This window comes from Sminthopsis crassicaudata, chromosome 6 (genome assembly GCF_048593235.1).
Source record: "Sminthopsis crassicaudata isolate SCR6 chromosome 6, ASM4859323v1, whole genome shotgun sequence".
Classification (NCBI taxonomy): Eukaryota; Metazoa; Chordata; class Mammalia; order Dasyuromorphia; family Dasyuridae; genus Sminthopsis; species Sminthopsis crassicaudata.
Genome location: NC_133622.1, coordinates 147670654 through 147693392, shown reverse-complemented (window position 1 = coordinate 147693392; position 22739 = coordinate 147670654). Strand labels below are relative to the sequence as shown.

The 22739-nt window shown below is 35.4% G+C and overlaps 1 protein-coding gene across 1 annotated transcript in view; it reads right to left on the bottom strand.

Moving 5' to 3' along the window:
* Nucleotides 1–22739, bottom strand: part of MTTP (microsomal triglyceride transfer protein) — a 78867-nt gene that overhangs the window by 30605 nt on the left and 25523 nt on the right. The window contains exons 5-10 of the mRNA XM_074275084.1: nt 19684–19827; nt 12517–12624; nt 7423–7539; nt 6925–7064; nt 5183–5333; nt 1969–2126 (exon numbers count right to left, since the gene is read on the bottom strand). Coding sequence (XP_074131185.1) covers nt 1969–2126; nt 5183–5333; nt 6925–7064; nt 7423–7539; nt 12517–12624; nt 19684–19827 — 818 coding nt within the window. The remainder of the gene's footprint in view (nt 1–1968; nt 2127–5182; nt 5334–6924; nt 7065–7422; nt 7540–12516; nt 12625–19683; nt 19828–22739) is intronic.

Genomic DNA, 22739 nt, shown 5'->3' with positions numbered 1-22739 from the left:
AACTAATAGCATTCACAGACTGACGAGATTTTGAGTAATAAATAGTCTAGTGATTTGGGTTGAATGAATAGCTACAGGTTGTATCTATATACTAATGAATTTGAAAAGTCAGATTCAATACAAGATAGGGACTGGAAATGTGATGTAAGTGACATGATGAACTAGCAGATGAGAAACGGGAAAGAAGTATTTATTAAGCACTTAATGTAAAATAAGCTAGAGAAGGAATGCTAAACTACTCCAGTATCTTGGCTGAGAAAACCTCAAATGCAGTTACAAGAGTAGGACACAGCTGAAATGACTGAATGATCAAAAATAAAAAGACACACCTCCCAAGTCCCAGGTACTATGCCAAGTGCTTCTATAAATATTACCTTGTTTAAACCTCATAAAACACTGGGAGGTAAATGCTACTATTATCACAATTTTAGAGTTGAGGAAACTGAGGTAGATTGAAATTAAGTGACTTGCTAAAGTCACAACTAGTGTCTGAGGCTTAATTTGACTCCACTAGCTGCCTTTCTACCTATGCAAGTTGGAACCTTCACTGCAAGTTATAATCTAAGTTGTCTTAAGGCAGTGAGAGTTTATACAGGTTAAAAAGCCAATATATGTCTTAGGTGGATCATGAGGTCTTCTGAGTTCAGAAATCAGCTTTCTGTCTACAAGACAAGTCACCATTCTTGAAGCTTACTATTCTTCAGAAATATTCAGATAATTTGGGAAATTTTTTGGTATGAATCATCAGGATGATTTACTGTTGTTTTTTTTTACTTCACCTTGAATGTATAGAGAGTCTTTGTGAGAAAAAATATATATTAAAAGAGGCATTTGTATAGGCTGTCCTATTTGGACATGTCCTGTTTGGAATGTATTTTCTTCTCCCCTCTGCCTTTGAGAATCCCTTACTTTCTTCAAAGCTCATTCTTCAATTCTGCTGCAGACCCTCCAGAGTTCACTACCAATCTCTATTATTTATTTTTTGCTGAGGCAATTGGGGTTAAGTGACTTGCCCAGTATCATTAGTAAGTGTCTTGAGACCAGATTTGAACTCAGGTTCTCCTGACTTCAGGGCTGGTGCTCTATCCACTGTGCCACCTAGTTGCCCCCAATACTATTCTTACTATTCTTGTCACCCTGAAACATCCCTGCAATCCTTATGCCCCTCTTCCCAAAAGAGGGATTCTTTCAAGACTCTCAATTTTAAAGAAGGGCTCAATCATTCCTCTCCTAACTCTGTTTCTGACCCGCAAGCTTTTTTTTTTTTTTTTTAAACCATGGCATCTTGAGGGAACTCCTGACTTCCCAATTCCCCCCCCCCCAAATTTTTTTAAATGTTTTGTTTGCACTAGAGTTAAAGTTCCTTGAGGACAGAGACTGTTTCATTTCTGTCTTTGTATCAACAATACCTGCTGGAACATTGTATGTACTTACTAAATTTTTGTTGATCTTTTCATTTATTGAATTAAATTACAATTCTCAACTGAAGTCACCTTTTTCCCCCACCAGGATTGAAGCCTTTTAAAATCTAAATAAAGTTTATTCAATATTCAAAAATATTATATCAATAGCATCAGAAGAAGCATATACACAGCTTTCTCCTGGCTATCAATCAACATTTATTAAGCACCTATTATGTGTTAGTCACTGAGCTATGCCTTTTGCTTGTTTCCCAAGCACAAGGACAAGATCAATTTTTGTTCTTAAATATTCCAACATGTTTCTTATCAAGATTTCATTTCTATTAAGCACAGTAACTGTGAAATCCTTTTCTGGTCAAGTGACTCATAAGGTTGTGACAAAAGTACCCCCCCACACAATGTCAAGAAAACAGACAATTCTATTAGCTTTGCTCTCAAATCCATTCTCTGTTTAACGACCATCCAAGTAAAGAGCTTTTTTTTTTTTTTTTTTGCCCCAGTTTCATTTTTGACCTTAGAAAAGCATATGATGGCTCCAGAGACTTACAGGATTTCTTTTTTTTCCTTTTTGAGAATCTGAAGAATCTCTTCTTTTTTAGCTGCCCTGAGGTGATGGATGAGGTCTAAGAAGCTTCTGGCGGATTCAGCTTTGCCCAAGTTGTCAGGTTGCAATTGGTTTTTCTTGGTTTGCCAGAACTCAGAGAGCTGAAAAACATGACTACCAGTTCATATCCAGTGTGATGCTTTCAATGTGATGCCTTATTCTCAGAATCATTTACAAAGAGCTAATTATTTTTCCTTAGAACAAATCCTATTTTGTAAGTTTCAAGTAACATAAGCCAATGTGTTAGCAAAATCTCTACACACTACAACACACTTTTGTTATTGCCTTCAGTTATGGGGACCATATATATTGGGTTGTGTTATGTCCTTATTAGATCACAGATATAACCATGCTTAATGTATTTCTCAACCTAAAAGACCTAAAATAGTAGTCACTCACTTATAGGTCACCTTGTTATTATTTTATAGAGTTTTAAACTGAGGTCAAAGCTGAGTTGGAAAAAAAAGGGTAGATTTTACATTCATTCCTAGAATATTTGAGAAGTAAAAAAAAATATATTTTTTTTGTTTTTTCCTCAATTAACTTGTTTCTACAAGTGTCTGTAGTCACTTTACTAGTGACCTCATGTTTTTAAAGCATGGAGTAGAGGGTAGAGAAGTATATGTGTTCTATAGCTATAAATTCTCCTTTTTCACTTTTGATTTGGCAAAACTATTTGCCAATTCTCTCTCTTTTTTAAAAAAAATAAGATTACCTAATGTTTTGTCCATTTCACTAATTAAAAAAAAAAAAAACAACTAGTTCCTAGTTTTTTACTCATCAATTCAATAGATTTTGTTTTCTTTTTGATTTTCAAAAGTGCTATTTTTTTCTGTTTGCCTAATTTGCCAATATTTTCTTAAAAGATATAAATTTTCTCCTAAAATGTAGCTTTGGCTATAACCCTAATGTTTTTAAAATTGTCTCTTTGTTGTCATTTTCTTTGATGAAATTACATTTTTTTGGTATTTGTTTGTAAAGGTAGGATCATAGCTTGTATAAACCACAAACTGGGCTATCAAACCACAAACAAGTGCTAAAATGTCTTTAGTTACACAAGAATCACAGATAGTTGGGTCAAGGAAACTTGGACCTGCCCTAGGGATTGTCTACAAATTAGCAAACAGTTGAGAAAGGAGAGGATTCCAGAAACTGGAATATGTGTGTAGAGTCTTAGTTGAGACTCTTCACAAGATAAGTCTGCCTGATGGAAAAGGAAAAGTTTTGTCCAAATTGCCTCTCTCTTCCCCACTTTAGTTTAGAGGAGGACTTGTCAGATTACTCATCTTCCCATTAGTATTTTCACATAATATGCCCAGGAAAGTAGCTGAGCTTCTAATCCAAGTCCTAAATGGCATCTATGAACTGTATTCATCGCCAAGAGCCATGGTCAGGCTGGACTCCTGGCTCTCCAAGGGGCCCAGCAAAATGAACACACACCCACCTAAGGGGGAAATTATTGAGAACCTCATGAAAGGGAGAAAAACACATCCAGCAAGGCATCATTTTTTAGTATGTGCAATCCAAGCCTGAGCCCACTTTCCCCTGAATTTTGCATGTAGTGGAGGGAAAATTTGTCACAAATGTTGGGTACCAACTGATCTCATGATACAATCTTAAAAATAACTCTTTCTCCAAACTATTTATTAAATGAACATTCAATTTGTAATCTGGGGGGGGGGAGTACTCCAAAGAGAGCTTAGAACAATATCATAAAATTATCCCTGACCTCTCAGGGCTACTCTTAGAACCAAAATATGGTGAGCCAAGTTATTTGTGAGTTAGATAAGATGTATGAACTACCTGTACTTTAAGATTAAATTATTTAGCCTCTAAGTTTGAATCTGTCTTCAAATGAATTGATTGCAATTAATCAAGGCATCTCAAACTCTATGTGTCTAAAATAGAACTCATATTTTGGCCAAAATGCATTCCTCCTCCAAGCTTCCTTCTTTTGGCCTGGGTATCATCCATGAGTGTTCCTTCTTCCTAACATCCTAACATCCAATTAGCTGATGAGTCACATTCATTCTTCACAGCATCTTTCCCATCTATCCTCTTCTTTCACATTTCTGTCAGAATCTTCACCTTATATTTACATGATTATAATTCTCTCCTAGTTGGTCTCAAGAACTACTGAACTGTTATTTCTGAAATATACATATGATCATGTCACCTCTCAGCAATATTCAATGTCAACCTTCCCACCCTTATTATTTCTAGGAAAAACTACAACCCCTCAGCCTGATATTTAAAGACTCCCATAATCAGATTCTCATTTGCTTTTTGAATCTTATTTCATATGAGTACCCTTCATATATTTCCCATTAAAGTCAAACTGGCCTACTGGCTGTTCCTATCTATTCTATCTTCCACCTTTGGGACTTTGCATATCTGGAATACATTCCATCCTCATCTACCTGACTTTCTTCAAAGAACTGATCTGTTACTTAAAAAAAAGCAGACTATCGCTACCTTTTCCATGAGATATTTCCTGATTCTCTCAGTTTTAAGCACTTTCTTTTTCCTGAAATTATTATGCATATATTTTATATCTCTAGTGGACAAAATTTTCATAACCAGGAAAATCTAAATTCAAGTTTCACCTTTGAAACATACTGGCTGTGTGGCCTTGTTACTCAGCCTGTCACTATTCTAGGCAATTCCCTAAGAGACAGATTCTTAATTTGGGGGGTGTAGTAGACCTCTTTGGGGGTGTAGCAGTCTGATAAAACTTAAGGACTCCTCAGAATGATGTTTTTAAATGCATAAAATAAAATGTCCAGGATTACAAAGAAAACCAATTATACAAGCATAAATATATAATTTTCTTCCCATCCAAGTTAACAGATCAGTTCCATAAATCCTGGGTTAAGAATCTCTTCTTTAAGACTAAACTTCAGAGAAGGCAGTTCATAGTGAAAGTTTCCCCAACCAGCAATACTCTGCAGTACTAAAATGACAGGTTCAGTCTCTGGTCCTAGATCATATTCTGTGTGCACATTGTACATACTCTGTCCCCCCAGGTGAATGTAAGTTCACAGTACAATGTGAAGCATTCAGCATATGCTTAATAAATGTTTATGGAATTGAACAGAAGCCAAGTGAGTGGTTGTCATTCCACTCCATAGCAGCAGGAAGAGCCATGAGAACTTACAGAAGGACACCGCTTGCATTCCTTCTGGAAGAGTTGTCCAATCAAGGGCATAGATGCGTATTTGGAATCCACAGCCTTAACCACAGCATCGACCTTTTTTCCAGGCATCAATCCTGGGCCTGCTGCTGTTGTCTTTAGCTCCAGTTTCTGCCTGTAAAACAACCAAGGAAAAAAGATCTCATGATCAGCATTCACATCCAAGCAAATAGGAAGAGAATGTCAAATAATGCAAGGGAATAGTTCAACATTCAATGGCTGAGATTTCTCATTTCTTAACTAAACTCTAAAAATGATCTGCTATCTTTTATGAGCTAGTAGCATGGGAACTGCTACTGAACCCAATCTAAAAATCAAAATAACATATAAATATAGGCTCAAGATATTGTAATAAAATAGACCAGAGAGTATATCTGAAATGTTCCCTTTATAAATAATTTCTTCTCTTTCTTCCTTTATAATTATAGCTGTGATTTTACAGAAATAGGAAATTCTCAGGGGAGTTTTTTTTTTTTTATCCAATCAGAGAAGCATTTGCTCTGCCAAGAGGGGAGAAACCCATCACTATAAAATTAAAGGATGTGTCCAAGAAGGACCCAAGCACCTGCTGATTCCAAGGCCAGTTCTTAACCAAGCCAGGCTTCTTCTAGAGTCCTTTCCTTTTTTAAGTATAATTCACTCTTTCACAATCAAATAACAGAAACATATAAGGTTCTTATTTGTTTATTTTAGTTTTATTTTGTTTTAGCTTTTATATTTTAAAAAAGTTGTGCCAATCAGAGAAATGAACTGAAGAGAACAATATATTGTTAGGATTACTAGGTGAGAACTCAGGTTGTCTGGACAGTGACAAGGTGAGAATTCAGGTTGTCTGGACAATTACAAGGTGAGAACTCAGGTTGACTTGATAGAAGGAGCAAGCTCATTGGCTTAAGTGGTTCTTCCCAGAAGCCCTTGCATTATCCCACGCCCATTCTCTGGGAGGATAAAAGACACAATATTGGGCCTGGAGAGCAGATCGGCATGGAGAAGGACAAGAGCTGGAGGAGATTCAAGGAGAGGACTCTGCACTACTTCTGGCTTGACGGGGCTCTCTGCAGGAAGGGAAGTCACTTCTAAGGACAAGAGTTAACAGCAACTGCCTGGAGACAACTGTTCGTTACAGGAAGAAGAATCTGTCTGAGAGATTTGAGTAGACACAGCAGATCTCTTCCCAGAGAGTGATCCGGCAGCTTCTAGAGACGACAGCTCGTTAAATTTCGTTAAATCGACTCAAAGAGCCGGAGAAGGAATAGTTCAGCATAAGTGTAGCGTGCTGTTGTCTCCAGAAGCTGCCGGATCGCTCTCTGGGAAGAGATCTGCTGTGTCTACTCAAATCTTTCAGACAGATTCTTCTTCCTGTAGTGAACCGTTGTCTCCAGGCAGTTGCTGTTAACTCTTGTCCTTAGAAGTGACTTCCCTTCCTGCAGAGAGCCCCGTCAAGCCTGATGCAATGCAGAGTCTTTTTCTTGAATCCTGGCTCTGAATCTCCTCCAGCTCTTGTCCTTCTCCATGCTGATCTGCTCTCCAGGCCCAATATTGTGTCTTTTATCCTCCCAGAGAATGGGCGTGGGATAATGCAAGGGCTTCTGGGAAGAACCACTTAAGCCAATGAGCTTGCTCCTTCTATCAAGACAACCTGAGTTCTCACCTAGTAATCCTAACATCATATTTGTTTTAATTAAAATTTCAAATATTTATCTTACCGAGATATTATTTTGCCCGTAGCCATTCTTTGGAAATTGAGAGCAAAACCATAGCTCTCTTCTGCCAGAACTGCTGTGACAAAACTGTCTTCTATTTTATAACTGGTTAGAGATACTGCTTTGGAACTGATCCCTAAAACCTGTGGCAGGGGAACAGAAGGAAAAACAAGAAAAAAAGCACTTTATAAGAACAACAAGAAGATTCAGTTATTTATTTCTGGATCAAGTTAAGAAAACAAAGTAACCATCCCTTTAGTTTGTATGGTAGGCATATCTACAATGGAGTCTCTATTTGACCAAAGACTCAAAATATACTTGTTTGTTCTCTATCTTCTCTTTTCATACTTATTATGCCAAATCAATATCAAATGAGATGATATTTGTAAAGTGTTTAGCACATGCCTGACATATAGGAGATGATTAATAAATGCTTGCTCCTTTTCCATTTCCCAAAGAACAACTTTTTAGAAACTCTGAAATATGAAGGCTTGTTCATACCTTGTTTTGAGTGGTAAATCCAGGCCTTTCAATTTTGCAGGTATCCAGGGCCTTAATTTTGGTTACTTTATCTTGATGGGCTTGATAAGTCACTTTACAATTTCCAGAAATGTCCACCTAAATTTTTTTAAAAAGAGGAAACATAATTTGGAATGAACTCATTTATTACATGATTCTAAGAGAAAAGCCTTGAGAAAGGTCACCCTTACTTACTACTAGGCAATTATAATTTTTTATAGGTCACCTGGAATGGGAGGAGAAAGTGGAAGTACATTTCTTCTAACATATCATTATTTTTCCTGTGACTTTCAGCTGAATCTTACCATAACCCCATAAGCAACTCAGGAACCACAAAATGCATTTCCTTGATATTCTTTGATACCTGCCAATAATGAGACTTAGGAAAATAGGCTCGCTATGGGTGAAACTTTGCCTTGATGTCACCTTCTGATAGCTCAGATTGTTGGAAAAGAGGCCCAAAGGGCTCTATTGTTAGATTTTAATGATCGTCCTCCAATTTGTTGTTGTTATTATTTGAATCTTGATTTGTATCTAGAGTCTATCTTAATTTAGTTGAGTTATCTTGGCTGGGCCTCTACCCTTGGCTATAATCATAATAGCTTCATAATAGCTTTCTTTGTCTGAATATATTTCTCCCCTATATAATGGATCTATCTGAAATGTGGTCAGTATGATGGCTAGACAAAGTTCTAGTACTTCCAGTTACTAACTTTTGGAAATCCACTGGACCTTCTGGCTTTGTTTTCTCATCTGCAACATGAACCTGGAATGCTGAATCTGGAGCTCCAACCCTGGCTTTCTCATCTGTTCTCGGTGTGACTTTAGACAAGCCACATCATATCTCTACATCTCAGTTTCCTCAGCTGTCAAATTAGAAGGATTGCATTCAATGAGCTTTGAAGTTTCATCCAGTTCTAGAGCTTCACTTGGCTCCAGGGCATCTAATCAACTGAACTTCTTGCCTCTTCTCTCTTCTAGTGCTTGTAACAGACATTTGTATTTCTATCAAAATTAAATTATACTACCCAAACAATTCCACTTTACAATGTACTTCTTTCCCCTGTGTTTTACCAGGATAAAGCAGTCCTAATCAAGGGTCTGTCTGTGTAACTGCTTTCACTGAATGACTTTAAGTTACAACAGGGATGCTGTTGTGTCAAAAGAAATGAATTAAGGAATAATTTCAGAGAAATCTTAGAAAATATGTATGGACCAATATATAGTAAAGGAGCAGAACCAGGAGAACAATGTATACAATATCAATAGCATTGTAAAGACAAACAATTTCAAAAACCTTTTGAAGGTGTCTGTGACAGCAGCAATAGCAGATTTGGGAGCTCTTAGTCCAGAGATGGTAAGGGGATCAAAGAATGGATCAGAAAGAGATTACAGAGGAATCTTGCTGGCCTTGAGTTGAACTAGTACTAATTGGCAACTTTCTTACTCACAGACAATCTCAGTCACAATTCCAAGGTACAGAGGAGCACAAGGGAGTAGGGGCCCTGGACACAGTTCTAAGGCAGAAAGGAGCACTAGCATTGGTGGTTGCAGGAGATTAGGAACTTTTCCTGATTAAAGACCAGAGCACAAACCTGGAGGCCAGTGACATCTCTTTCCAGAGCACATTACTTTGGAAGCACTGAAAACCTGAAGATCCCCAGAACTAGTTCTAAAAACAGCAGCGTGAAAAAGCCTGAAGTTTAGAACAGTACCTTCCTACTACCCAGCCCCCAAATGAGTAGAACCCAATTTTAACATTAATTTCAAAGTCAAGAAATAGGCTGGAGAAATGGAAATAAAAAAGAATTGAACAATAAAAAATACTGTGGTGGTAGGGAAGACCAAAAAACAAATTCAGAAGGAGACAAAAATATAAAAATAGCTATAAGCAAAGCCTCAAAGAAAAAAAAGCTAATTGGACAGAAGTCCTACAATAATTCTTAGGAAAGTTAAAGAAAGATAAGAATGGTAGAGGCAAAAATAGGAAAATAAAATGATGCAAAAAAATATGAAACAAGAACTAACATCTTGGTTTTTAAAAAAAGAAGCACAAAAATACTCAAGAAAATATCATCTTAAAAAGCCAAATGAAAAAAGAAGTACAAAAGCTCACTGAAAATAATTCCTTAAAAATTAGAATTGGTCAACTGTGCATACCCTTTGACCCATTGTTACTACTGGGCTTATATCCCAAAGAGATTTTAAAGAAGGGAAAGGGACCTGTGTGTACAAGAATGTTTGTTGCAGCCCTCTTTGTAGTGGCCAGAAACTAGAAACTGAGTGGATGCCCATCAATTGGAGAATGGCTGAATAAATTTTGGTATACGAATATTGTGGAATATTATTGTTCTGTAAGACATGACCAGCAGGATGATTTCAGAAAGGCCTGGAGAGACTTACATGAACTGATGCTGAGTGAAATGAGCAGGACCAGGATATCATTATATACTTCAACAACAATACTATATGACAATCAATTCTGATGGATGTGGCCATCTTCAACAATGAGATGAACCAAATCAGTTCCAATAGAGCAGTAATGAACTGAACCAGCTACACCCAGAGAAAGAACTCTGGGAGATGATTATGAACCACTACATAAAATCCCCAGTCCCTCTATTTTTTTCTGCCTGCCTTTTTTATTTCCTTCACAGGCTAATTGTACACTGTTTCAAAGTCTGATTCTTTTTGTACAGCAAAATAACTGTTTGGACATGTATACATATATTGTATTTAACTTACACTTTAATATATTTAACATGTATTGGTCAACCTGCCATCTGGGGGAAGGGGTGGAGGGAAGGAGGGGAAAAGTTGGAACAAAAGGTTTTGCAATTGTCAATGTTGAAAAATTACCCATGCATATATCTTGTAAATAAAAAGCTATAACAAAAAAATTAGAATTGGTCTACGGAGCAGCTAGATAATGCAGTGGATAGAGTACCATCCCTGAAGTCAAGAGGACCTGAGTTCAAAGCTGGCCTCAGACTCCTACTAGCTGCCTGACCTTAGGCATTTAACCCCAAATGCCTCAGAAAAAAAAATTAGTATTGGTCAAGTAGAAATTAATGACTCCATGATATATCAAATAATAAAACAAGATCAAAAGAATGAAAAAAATGTGAAATACTACACTGTAAAACTAACTGACCTAGAAAGCAGATTAAGGAGAAATGTAAGAATTATTTGACTCTCCAAAAGCCATGATGAAAAAAAAAAAAGAACATAGACATCATATGACAAGAAATTATCAAGGAAAACTGCCTGTTATCTTTGGACCAGAAATAAAAATCAAAGGACATTAGTGGTCATCTCCTGGAAGAGATTTAAAGATGAAAACTTCCAGGAACAATATAGTCAAATTCCAGAGCTCCCAAGTCAAGCAAAAAAATATTGGAAGGATCCAGGAAGAAACAATTCAAATATTTCAGTCATAGTCAGAATCATATAAAATTTAGCAGCTTCTAAAAGACTTGAGGAGGAATAGGATAAAAAAAGAGAGGATAGACAAAAGAAAATAAATAGTTTAATAACATAATTGTGTTGTAAATGAAATGAGTTCACCCATGAAACCAAAGTAGGTAGCAAAACAGATTAGAAACTAGAATGCAAAAATATGTTGTTTAGAAGAGACACACTTGAAACAGAAAGATACACAGAGTTAAAATAAGGGACTGGAGCAGAATTGATTGTGCTTCAGCTGAAGTAAAAAAGAGCAAATGCAGAATTATGATCTCTGACAAAGCAAAAGCAAAAACAAACATAAAAGGGATAATCAGGAAAACTACATTTTACTAAAAGACGTAGACAATGAAATAATATAAAAAATTTGTAACAAATATCTCTGATTAAGACTTCATTTCTCAAATATATAAGGAACTGAATGAAGTTTATAAAATTAAGAGTCATTACCAATTGATAAATGGTCAAAAATATAAACAGGCAGTTTTCAGAAGAAGAAATCAAAGCTACCTATAATTATGTGAAAAAATGCTCTCAATCTCTAATGATTAGAGAAATGCAAATTAAAACAACTCTGAGGTACCACCTCACACTTATCAGAAATAACAAATGCTAGAGGGGATGAAGGAAAATAAGTACACTAACAAATAGTGGCACAGTAGTAAAATTGTTCCATTATTCCAGAGAACAATTTGCAACTATACCTAAAGGCTATAAAACTGTGTATGTCCTTTGATCCTGTAATACTATTATAGGTCTGTACTACAATTAATTCAAAGAAAAAAGAAAAAATATTTATAGCAGCTCTTTTTTATGATATAATCATCAGTTGAACAGCAGCTAGGCGAGACATGGCATAGGATTGTGACAGAGTACCATTGTACTATAAGAAATGACAAGGAAGATGCTTTCAGAGAATTGTGGGAAGACCTATATGAACTGATGTAAAGCAAAGTGACCAGAAACAGAAAGTCACTGTATCCAATAACAGCAATTTTGTAACGATGATCGACAGTGAAACACTTAGCTCCTTTGAAAGGATTCATGATGAAAAATACTAGCCTCCTCTGAGTGCAAACTGAAATATAATTTTTGACTTTATTTTTCTTCCCTTTTTGTGATATGACTAATATAGAAGTATGTTTTGCATGATTTCATGTGTACAATTGATATTATATTGTTTGCCTATTTAATAACTGTGGGAGGTGTGAGAGGGGGAAATAAAATTTGAAACTAAATATTAAAAATAAATAAACAATAACTATAGAAATAAAAGACTTTGAAATTCTGATCAGTGAAATGATCAACCACAATTGTAGAGGACTGATGATGAAACATGCTATCTACCTCTCAACAGAAAGATGATGGATTTAAGATGTAGAATAAGACATACATTTTTAGATATAGTCAATAGGAGAATCTGTTTACCTTAAAATTAAATACACATTTAAGTTTAAGAGTTTTGAGATTTTTTTCCTTGATGGATTTACATGGTAGGGAGCTTACTTATTGAAAAAAAATTATAACCTAGGGCATCAGTTTTGTTTTTTTTTTCTTAATTACTGAATGAAAAGTTATAGCTGTTTCATGATAATCCTCTATAGTTCAAACCTCGTTGGTGGTTCCAGAGGTTAACTGCATCTGAAACAGGCTGGCCAGTCCTCTCTTGAGATTTTGTACACCCACTGGTTCACTTGGATATGAGTAGTAGTTTGTAACCTAAGGTAATAGAAATAATACAAAAGAAAGATAAGCATTATCAATTAGACATCATTAAATCAATGGCAAAGAGAATCAGATTCTTCCCCTTAATATCTGTTATTCTAGTACCAAGCCTTTAAATTTTTTGAAAAACTTCGCTTAAAGGGGAAATGTTGAAAGCTAAGTACTTTTCTAGAGAAAGAACAAGTACTACTGCAGGCTATTTTCCTTTTTTGCTATAAACCCTAGACATATTTAAAGTGACTATCTAGAAGATCAATTTTTGAGACTTAGTGATTGACCCCAATCTATTCAAAATATAATATTATCCCATTGTTCTAAATGAAGAAGTTTTAAGGAAGCTTAAAACCCCTGAGTCAATCTGTCAAGAAGTAATGCCACAGGCCCCTTTCCCAGTGACAGAGCATTTGAATATTAACTGATCACCAATCACCAATCACACTAGAATGCTTCCTTCTCACTACTTCCCATGAGCAAGAATCAGTTTCAGGTCCAGGCTCCCTTCTTACAATTCCTAGACATGGTTAATCCTGATAAAAACCGTATAAAAATCTAGAATTTTGTTGGTAGTGGTGCTTCATTCCTTTGAGGGCCTCAGCAAGTGTGCCCAATTCCACTTAGAGCAGCAGCAGATCTGTTTCATCCTCACTGACTGTCCTTTATCATAAGTTTGACTTCCAATAAAGCCAATTTACTAGACTGTCATGCTGTGAGTTCTAACGTGCATACTAGGTATAAACACATGCACAGTTAGGGAAAAGGATGGAGCAAGACACACATATGCATTAATAAATATCACCTAATTTAATTTGATAGTATTCATATAGAGGTACATCCTTTCTCATCATTTTTTGCCTAATATAAACTGTGGCTTCAGAAAGTGAAGGAAAAAATTGAACAATTATCCAAAGAATTGAAAATTCACACAATTAGCAGAAGAAATTTATAATTTTGCTTGAGCACATAGGATCTTTTCTCCTTCCCATTCCTCAGATTACCTCAAGGTTCTACTTCTCTTTGTCTAAGAGGATCTAAGCTTATTACCAAATTTACTAATAAAATGAACATGGTAATCTTTCTTAGTCTCTGCGGTGGTTGAACCCATGCATGTCAGGCTAGTGTTTATTCCAGTTAAAAGGAAATTGAAACAATGATCTCAGTGTCTGAAAACGCCAAGCATCATATTCTCAAACAAATCACTGGCAAACAGTCAGCATCAAATATAAGTTTTCTCATGAGTTATATCATAAACCAGGTCTTTTCCATTTTTCAACAGCATGATCAGCATGCATTCCAATCTTCCAAATCAGAGGTAGGTTAGGATAATTTCCAGGAATAAAGTGAATCTAAGGTCTACTACCACTGCACCTGTGTTAAGAAATAGACCATGATTGATTTCTCATATGATAGGGTGCAGATTATATGAGATCACTGGTTTGGCCTATTTTCTAGATGTTTCAAAGGACAAGTATTAGGATCTGGTAGGAAAAAATCCCAGAGTATTATTATTTTATAGCACAACCTTCCAACCAGTAAAAAAACATGCCTTATATTTTTATGTAGATAACCTTACATTAATTATAACCTGAATCTCTGATTCATTCTTAGGATAACAAATGTTTGCTGATTTTAAGGCAGATTGTCCATATATTTTGATGGCTCTTAGTGCTAAGATAGCGAACATATAAACAAGGTGGCCATAGACCTTATTTCTTGTTACATGGTGTACAAACTATTATTATTATCCTCAGAGGAAGATATTTTTCCTCTGAGGCAATTGGGGTTAAGTGACTTGCCCAGGGTCACACAGCTAAGAAGTGTTAAGGGTCTGAGACCAAATTTGAACTCGGGTCCTCCTGAATTCAGGGCTGGTGCTGCACTACCTAGCTGCCCCTCAGAGCCAAGATTTTTTAGATTTGTATGCTTAGATCTTAAGTCAAATCTTAAACTTTCAGGGTCATTTTGGCATTATTAGGGAGGAGTCAAGAATCATACTAATTTTGACTTGAATCCATCTCTAGTAAAAACTTGTTCTATACATAAGGTTTCTCAAAAGTTTCTAAGAGTTAAACTTTTGAAACACTTTACCTATATGCCTACACATACACATACATTTGCATGTGTAAGTACACCTATATAACACATAAATATGTATATTCTTTTCAATGCCTCTCCATAAAAAATGTATTATATAGAATGTAAAGACTTATTTTTGTCTTTGTATTCCCAGTGCCTTGCACAATGTCTGGCATACAACAGGTGCTTAATAAGTGCTTATTGATAGATGCTCTTCTTTTATGCTCATGATAGATTCTAGATTTGATTTTTATCTAGGTGATTTCAGAAGACATTTAATGGTGACTTTTCTCTCAAACTAGATAATGATGGAGAGGCTGCTTGCTCATTGGCTCAAGTCAGAAGAGCCAGACTTAAATCCCAATCCTGATCCTTACTGGGCAGAGATTGGGGGTCCTCTTCAACTCTCTAAGCATCAGTTTCTTCATCAACAAAATAATGGGCCAGACAGGAAGGTCTTTAGGGGTATTTTCAGCTCTAAATCAAGAGTCTTATGTTTGAGATGAAATCTTAAGGGAGAATTTGTTTCTTTTCATTCTTCATACCAGCTTCTATTATTCAAGTGAAACTGGCAAAGTGTGGAAGCTCAGCTGATACTTGAATTTTGCTTCTCTATGGCAGAATTATGGGACTTAAGATTTTAGAAAACATTTGTTAAACTTTCACACTTTGCAGATGAGAAAATTGAGGCCTAGAGACATTAAGGGCTTGCTAGGGGCTAAGGATTAGAGTTGGGATTTAACCCCCCCCCCTTTTCCTAATTCAAAGTCAGTGTTCTTTCTAATCGCTGGTGGATAAGCACACAGTTCTATCTCAGCAGCTGTCAGTCAGCAGCTTGCATTACTGTAGTAGAATGAAGGTCACAATTTCACAACAAGGAGATGAATATGTTCGATCATACTCTGGTCATGGAGGATGACTTCATTCCATTTTGAAATGGGTGCTGGCCATGTAAAAGCCTAGAATGGTCACCTGAAAATATTCCCCTAAAGTCTAAAGATCTAAAGACCATCAGGGGCACATTGTTACTGGCTGCAATCAGGGGGAGAGGGAGAAAGTATCCACAGATGGGAAGAAGGACTGAGAGGAAGCTTTCAGGCTATAATCTGATAGGAAATAAATACTTCATTGAACTCAGTGGGAATTGTTTAAAGGCTTTCCCCAGAACCAACATGCCTCTACTCAGATTCTCTAAGCTTATCTTTCAGGAGTACAAAAATCAAGTCTGCATCTTCAAAAACTCCTACTAGCTAAGAAAAAAATCCTCAAAATAATAATAATAGGTAGGGACCTAGCAAACATGAATCAGTTCTCCCATCCATTAGAATGGGGGAGGGAGGTGATGCTGAAGTGAAGGAGGAGGGGGAAGGGGAATGAGGAAGCTTTTTAAGTAAGAGGCAAAAATGGGGCAGGAAACAGAAAAACTGAAGTCCTAGGGTATCTTCATAGTTACATGATAATTCATCATGACATAATAAGTAGAGATCTGGGCTCAAATCTGGGTTTATGCCCTACTTCTGATAATACACTGGTTCTGCCATGCTGGATAAGTCACTAACATCCCTCAGTGTGTTCTACCAATGGTGTCCCAACTTAAACAGAAGTGTATCCTTGCAGGCTGCACATTGTCTCATGAAGCCACAAATTAAGATTATCTGTATTATATTACATTTATATTCCTTTTGTTAAACATTTCCCAATACAAATTAATCTGATTGAACAAGTAAACAGGTTGAGAGTTTGACACCTCTGCTAGACAACTCTCTATAAGAGGAGAGATGACAAACAGCACTGACAGAGGGAGTATCCTCACCTGGAATTCCCTATCCTTGTGAAATCTCAGCTACTACTTTATTTCCTCCCTCCACCTCCATTGCCCTTCCTCAAAATCTCTTCTGTATGTAGCTAACATAACATTAGCATAATATAGATAGATAGATAGATAGATAGATAGATAGATAGATAGATAGATATAACTATCTCTATCTATATATAGATAGATAGAGATAGAGATAGAGATATACATGTATTTAGATAAGCTCCCGAGGTGCTCTATTACCTCCAGCATCAAAAGAAAAGACTGTGTATGATTTTTAAAGCCCTTTCTAGTCTCCTCATACCTTCCTGCCCTCCATGTATCCTCATAATCCAGTGACATGGATCTTTTGCTGATTCTCACATGATTCTCACATCTCTGAAATACACTCCCTTTTCATCTCTGCCTTTTGGTTTCTCAGTTAAATTCACACCTTTTGACAAAAGCCTTCTCAATCCTTCTTATTTCTGGTGTTTTCCCTCTAAGATTATTTCTCATTTACCCTGCCTCTAGATTATTTGTAAAAAATTGTTTGCAGGATGTCTTGTCCATTAGACTTGGAACTCCATGAGAGCAAGGTCTGTCTTTGGCCTTTCTTTGTAACCACAGCACGACTTAATGAGTGATTGTTGATTTGATTTGACCCTGACACTTTAGGGGTCCACTGCAGGTACCCAGATTATGCTGAGAGTTTTTAAAAAACATACAACATATGTTGCAGCAAGAGACTGAATTTTCATTAAAACAAAATGAACTAGGCAACTCTGACTTCAATGGTAGGTGATAAAAATGAGATAGCCAGTTTCCAGAGTGGATTGGCTTGAGATGAAAAATTGGTTATTATTCAATCTATGGATCAGAAGCTCAATCTGTTCTGGAAGCCCAGTCCTGTGATGATGAACATCAAAGCCTGATGAGCCGGGACTGAGTTAAGAAGCAGCCACAAGGAATTGTAAACCCTTTTTTTTTTTGTTTGTTTGCCTCTGAGGAGCTGGGACTTAGTGATTTTTCCTAAGGTACACTGTCATATTCATACTTAAATGAGATGTCCAAGCAAGAATTCTTGAGAACGCTGACATGACTAAAACATAGCTTCAACATCTCATTTCCCCTGTAATTATTGCATTATATACCTAGAAGATACTATTATGTACTTTAACCTGGGGAAGAAACTCTCATGAAAGAGTCTGAGTTGCTGAAATAATGATGTGGCAAGCACATTGCAGCCTTTGAACTGTATGGGCCGATCTATTTTTGTGATAACAAAGACTTTGCTCTGAGGTGACACTTGGGAGTCATTAAGATTATAAAGCCAATTAATATTATATTGGTACACGTGTCTTGTTAGGTTGTAGGAAGCAAAGAAAAAAAAAAGCAGACAGTTTCATGTCATCAAGGATATAGCTGTTGAGTAACCAGATCTTTGAGGAGAATAAGAAAGGAGGATATACAACTCCACCAAAGAGCATGGATTTTCCCAACAGCCTTTGCAGGTCCAAATGTTCTTCGTAGTCTATAGCCTTTTGTTATAGGATAAACTTTAGCTACCCCAGAGTTTGTATAAACCTCTATTTCTAATCTTAATTATGTGAGATAATTCTTCCTTCCATGCTGTTGAGGTTTTAAAAGCTAAGCTCCATTGTTTCTATCTCATCCTTTTTTTTGTTTTTTTCTTTTTCTTTTACTGTTTAGGGATAGTTCTTCTTTTTTTGAAACAGAACTATGATTTCACTGACAGTCTCTATGTGGAAATTTTCTCCTATCAATACAGATCAGTACCTCCTACCGATGGCTGTGAAAAGCCTTCTAGGGCATTGAAGGGTGGAGTCATATGCTCACAATCACAAAGCCAGTATGGACGAGATGGAAGACTTGAACCCAGGCCTTTATCATTTGAATCCAGTCCTCTAAGACTCAATTTCTATCCTCCATGCCATGTGGAATAACACATTTTAATATAAGGATTATATAAAGCTCAGGTTCTTTTAAAATTTTTTCTTCAGTTCAATTCCATAATCATCATATCTTCTTTGATTTGCTTTCTTTGGATATTCTAATATTATCACATAAACCATAGTTTAAAAATATTGATTGCTATATTTTCTAGACTCCACTGTAATAGTCTTAGAATATAACTAGTGGATGCTTACAAATAAGTTTATTAACTAATTTCTGAATGAATTAATTTATTATCATTACTAAAAACATCACTTTATAGTTTTATAAAACTCTGTATCTTATTGCATTTAATCTTCACAGTAACTCTGTGAAGTGTTATTATCCCCATTTTACAGATGAAGAAACTGAAGTTGGGAATGATTAAGTTACTTGTCCACAGTTGCAAGTAAGTTCTTGTGTGAAGATTTGATCTCTAAACGCAGCACTCTATCCACATTGCCACCTAACTTCTAATACTATAGTAGTACATACTGTTCTTTTTTTGTGAAAAAAGTACGAGACTTGAAATTAGAAGAGTCTTGTGTTAAAAACCCACTTCTAACACTTACCAGCTGTGTCACCATAGGTAAATTATATAACTTTTTAGAGCCTCAGTTTCCTCAACTATAAAATGGGGTATACTTCAGGTATACTTTGCACACCTGAAAATGTTATATACATATCAACTATCATTATCATTATTTTAAGCTTGGAATACTTTCAAATTTAGATGTAATTTATGAATTTTCTTAATTTTTAAAATAAAATTTATCAATATTCTACCCTTTGAAAGTCTTATTGTTTATGTTTGTTTGGGATTATTTAATTCTATCATTATTCTGTTCATTTCTCTAAACTTTAGTGATCACCACATTCTACCATCTTTAATTATTTAATTATATAATAGCTTTCCCTAATGCTTATCTGTCATGGGGGAATAACACCTCTTTCTATAGTCACATACATTTCTTTATAAATAATAGCAATCATAAATGAATAAAAAACAAAAAGAAATTTAGCATCTGATTAATTGCATTATTTTAGTTGATTTAGTTGATTTACTTGTCTAGGATTCTTCATGTCTTCACAGAAGTCCTAAACTATCTATTTGTGGACAACCTTTTCATTTCTTTTGACCTCACAAGGTCCTCTCTCTATAACAGAGAAGCAATGGTGAAAATGGAAAAAAAAAAAAAGATTTTTATACTTTAAAAATGGCTTCTTACCTTTCCTCGAGTCAAATGGAGAAGCACTGGTGTCTGCAAAGCTGCCAAATTATCTTTTCCTATGATTTGAGAGATTTTTTTTCCCTTGAAGATGTTCTTTTCTCCTTCCCTTTGATTTGCATTTTCAACATTAACATCTTTTATCTGTAATCAAGTGAAAAATACATTAGGAAAATATCCTGTATCTATCCCCAAAGATGGGGATATGGAAAGTGAGATGGAAAAAGTTATTACAAGGTAAACAGGAATAAAAGTAAACTATTTGGATTCTTATTAACCCTCATCCCCTAAGATATGGCTTCATCAAAAGGCTATATAAGGTTTAAGAAGATGGTTAAAACAATAACCTGATATCAAATATCTATTTGACTGGTGGCAGATTTTTTTTAAGATGCAAGCGACTTGAGTTGAATTTGTCTCTTTTCTCTTTTCAATTTCCTGATTAATTCAGATAGATTCCCACATCTAACTTCCCCAAACCCTCTTGATTCTAATTTGTACATAATTCAGAAAACTATAATATCATATGGAATCAGAATTTTCAAGTTGGAAAGGACTCTCTAGTCCCTTGAAGGGACATCTAGTTCTGCTTATATGTGAAAAAGAGTTTTCTCTATACTGTACACCACTAAGTGCTCTACTGTAGCCTTTGCTTAAAGCCATCCAATGGAGGATAGAAGTGACTATCTTACAATGAAGCCCATTCCTATTTTTATGTGGTCTTAATTGTTAGAATCACATCAAGACTAAATAATTTTTCCCCTTCTATTCATTGCTCCTTTTTCTGCTTGCTAGAACTAAAGAGAACAAATCTAGTCTCTCTTCCATAGTATCATTCAAATACTTGGAGTTAATTATCATGTTTCCCTAAGGTTGTTTTTTTTTTTTTTAATATACTTTATGCAAATTATTCCAGTCTTTCTCTGGAAATGCAGCCCATTGAATGACATATCACACTATTGGCTTCTACTGAGTCTGCAATCCACTCAAACGCTTAGATCTTTGTCAGATGAATTGTTATCTAGCCATGCTTTAACATTTCTGAAGTTGAGTTTTTTAATTTGCATAAGATTGTACAATGATTCCCATTATATTTAATGTTACCTAATTTGTTCAAGTGTTCTTTCTTGTCCAGATCTCTTAGAACTCTGACAGTAATTCAGTGTGTTATTAATTATTCCTCTCAGCTTTATGTCATATACAGAATTAATAAGAATTCCATTTATGTCTTTATTCAAATCACCAATCAAAATGCTTGAAAACACCAGTTATGTTATATCTGAAAGCACACTGACTGGAGGATTCTTCTAAGTTGACATCAGACCATTAATAATTACTTTTGAATATTCAGAATTACATTCTGAATCCTTACAATTGTATTATTATCTAATCTGTATTTTTACATTCTTTCCACAAGAGTAACACAAATGCAAATTCCTTTGCCTGGCATTTAAGACTCTTCTCAATATGGCATCTTCTAGACTCATCTCCTGTGTGCACTTGAGGTTCAAGCCAAACTTGATTAAGCAGTACACTTCTATACACTCTTGATCTTTTGCCCTCTCTCAGTCTTTGTTCATGTTGATCCCTATGTTTTGAATATTCCCTCTTTAAAGCCCATCTCAGAGTAATCTTCTCCGTGGAGCATAATCTAATCTCCTGAGTCAGTAAAATCATTTCCTCTTAGAATGCATGTTATTAGACCATGCATTAATTTGTAGTTCTCTAGAGTAGTCTACATGTAATATTAGGCAGAATAATTTTCTACCTGTGTCTCATCTCTATATTAGACTGTAAACTCCAAAAAGACAGAGACTGTATATCATTTAAACTCTGCATTTCTTGACCAACAGGAGGAATACAGAGAGGCTTGGAGAGACTTACATAAATTGAAAACTGTTAGCATTTTTTTTGTTTTTTGTTTTTCTTCCCAGATTATTTTTACCTTCTGAATACAATTCTTCCTTTGCAACAACAACAAAATTCGGTTCTGCACATATATATTGTACCTAGGATATACTATAAGATATTTAATATGTATGGGAATGCCTGCCATCTAGGGGAAGGGGTGGAGGGAAGAAGGGGAAAAACTCGGAACAGAAGGGAGTACAAGGGATAATGTAAAAAAAAATTACCTATGCATATGTACTGTCAAAAAAAAAAGTGATAAAAATAAAAAAAATTAAAAAAAAGAAAGTGAATGGGATTAAAAACAAAAACAAATAAACAAAAAAAAACACACCTCTGCATTTCTTTCAGTGACTAACAACATAATATGCAACTTATCAGTGCTAAATAAATGTTTATTGAATGAATGAGTGAATGAACAAATAAGCATGATTTTTTTCTATAGTATATGAAAATAGCCCAATGAGAAACAACTCAAAAAATAGGAAAGACTATTGAGTTTTTAACTTGGCTAGAAAGACCATATATCTGAGAGTAAACCCCATTTTTAAATACTTTAATATTCCACGGATTCAGTTGCATTGGATCATATAATTTTCCATGTAATATTACACGTCTCTCTCTCTATATATAACGAAAAGTTTGCCTCTTACAAAGGTATTCTTTCATAACAGCAAAGCTATTCCCATCAAGGATTTAGTAGCCTCTGCTATATTTAGGAAACAGGAAACAAAAGTTCTAGAAAATGACTCATAAAGCCTTAGATTTTTAAAGTTGAAAAGTACGTTAGCAATCATGGCCAAAGCCTTTCTACAACATGCTAGACAGCTGATAATACAGCACTGGTTCAAATACTTCTTGCTTTGTGGAACCCTGTTTATTCCATTGTTGGACAGCTCCAATTACTAGAAAGTGAATGGGATTAAAATAAAAACAAAAACAAACAAACAAAAAACCTCTGCATTTCTTTCAGTGACTAACAACATAATATGCAACTTATCAGTGCTGAATAAATGTTTATTGAATGAATGAGTGAATGAACAAATAAGCATGATTTTTTCTATAGTGTATGAGAATAGCCCAATGAGAAACAACTCAAAAAATAGGAAAGACTATTGAGTTTTTAACTTGGCTAGAAAGACCATATA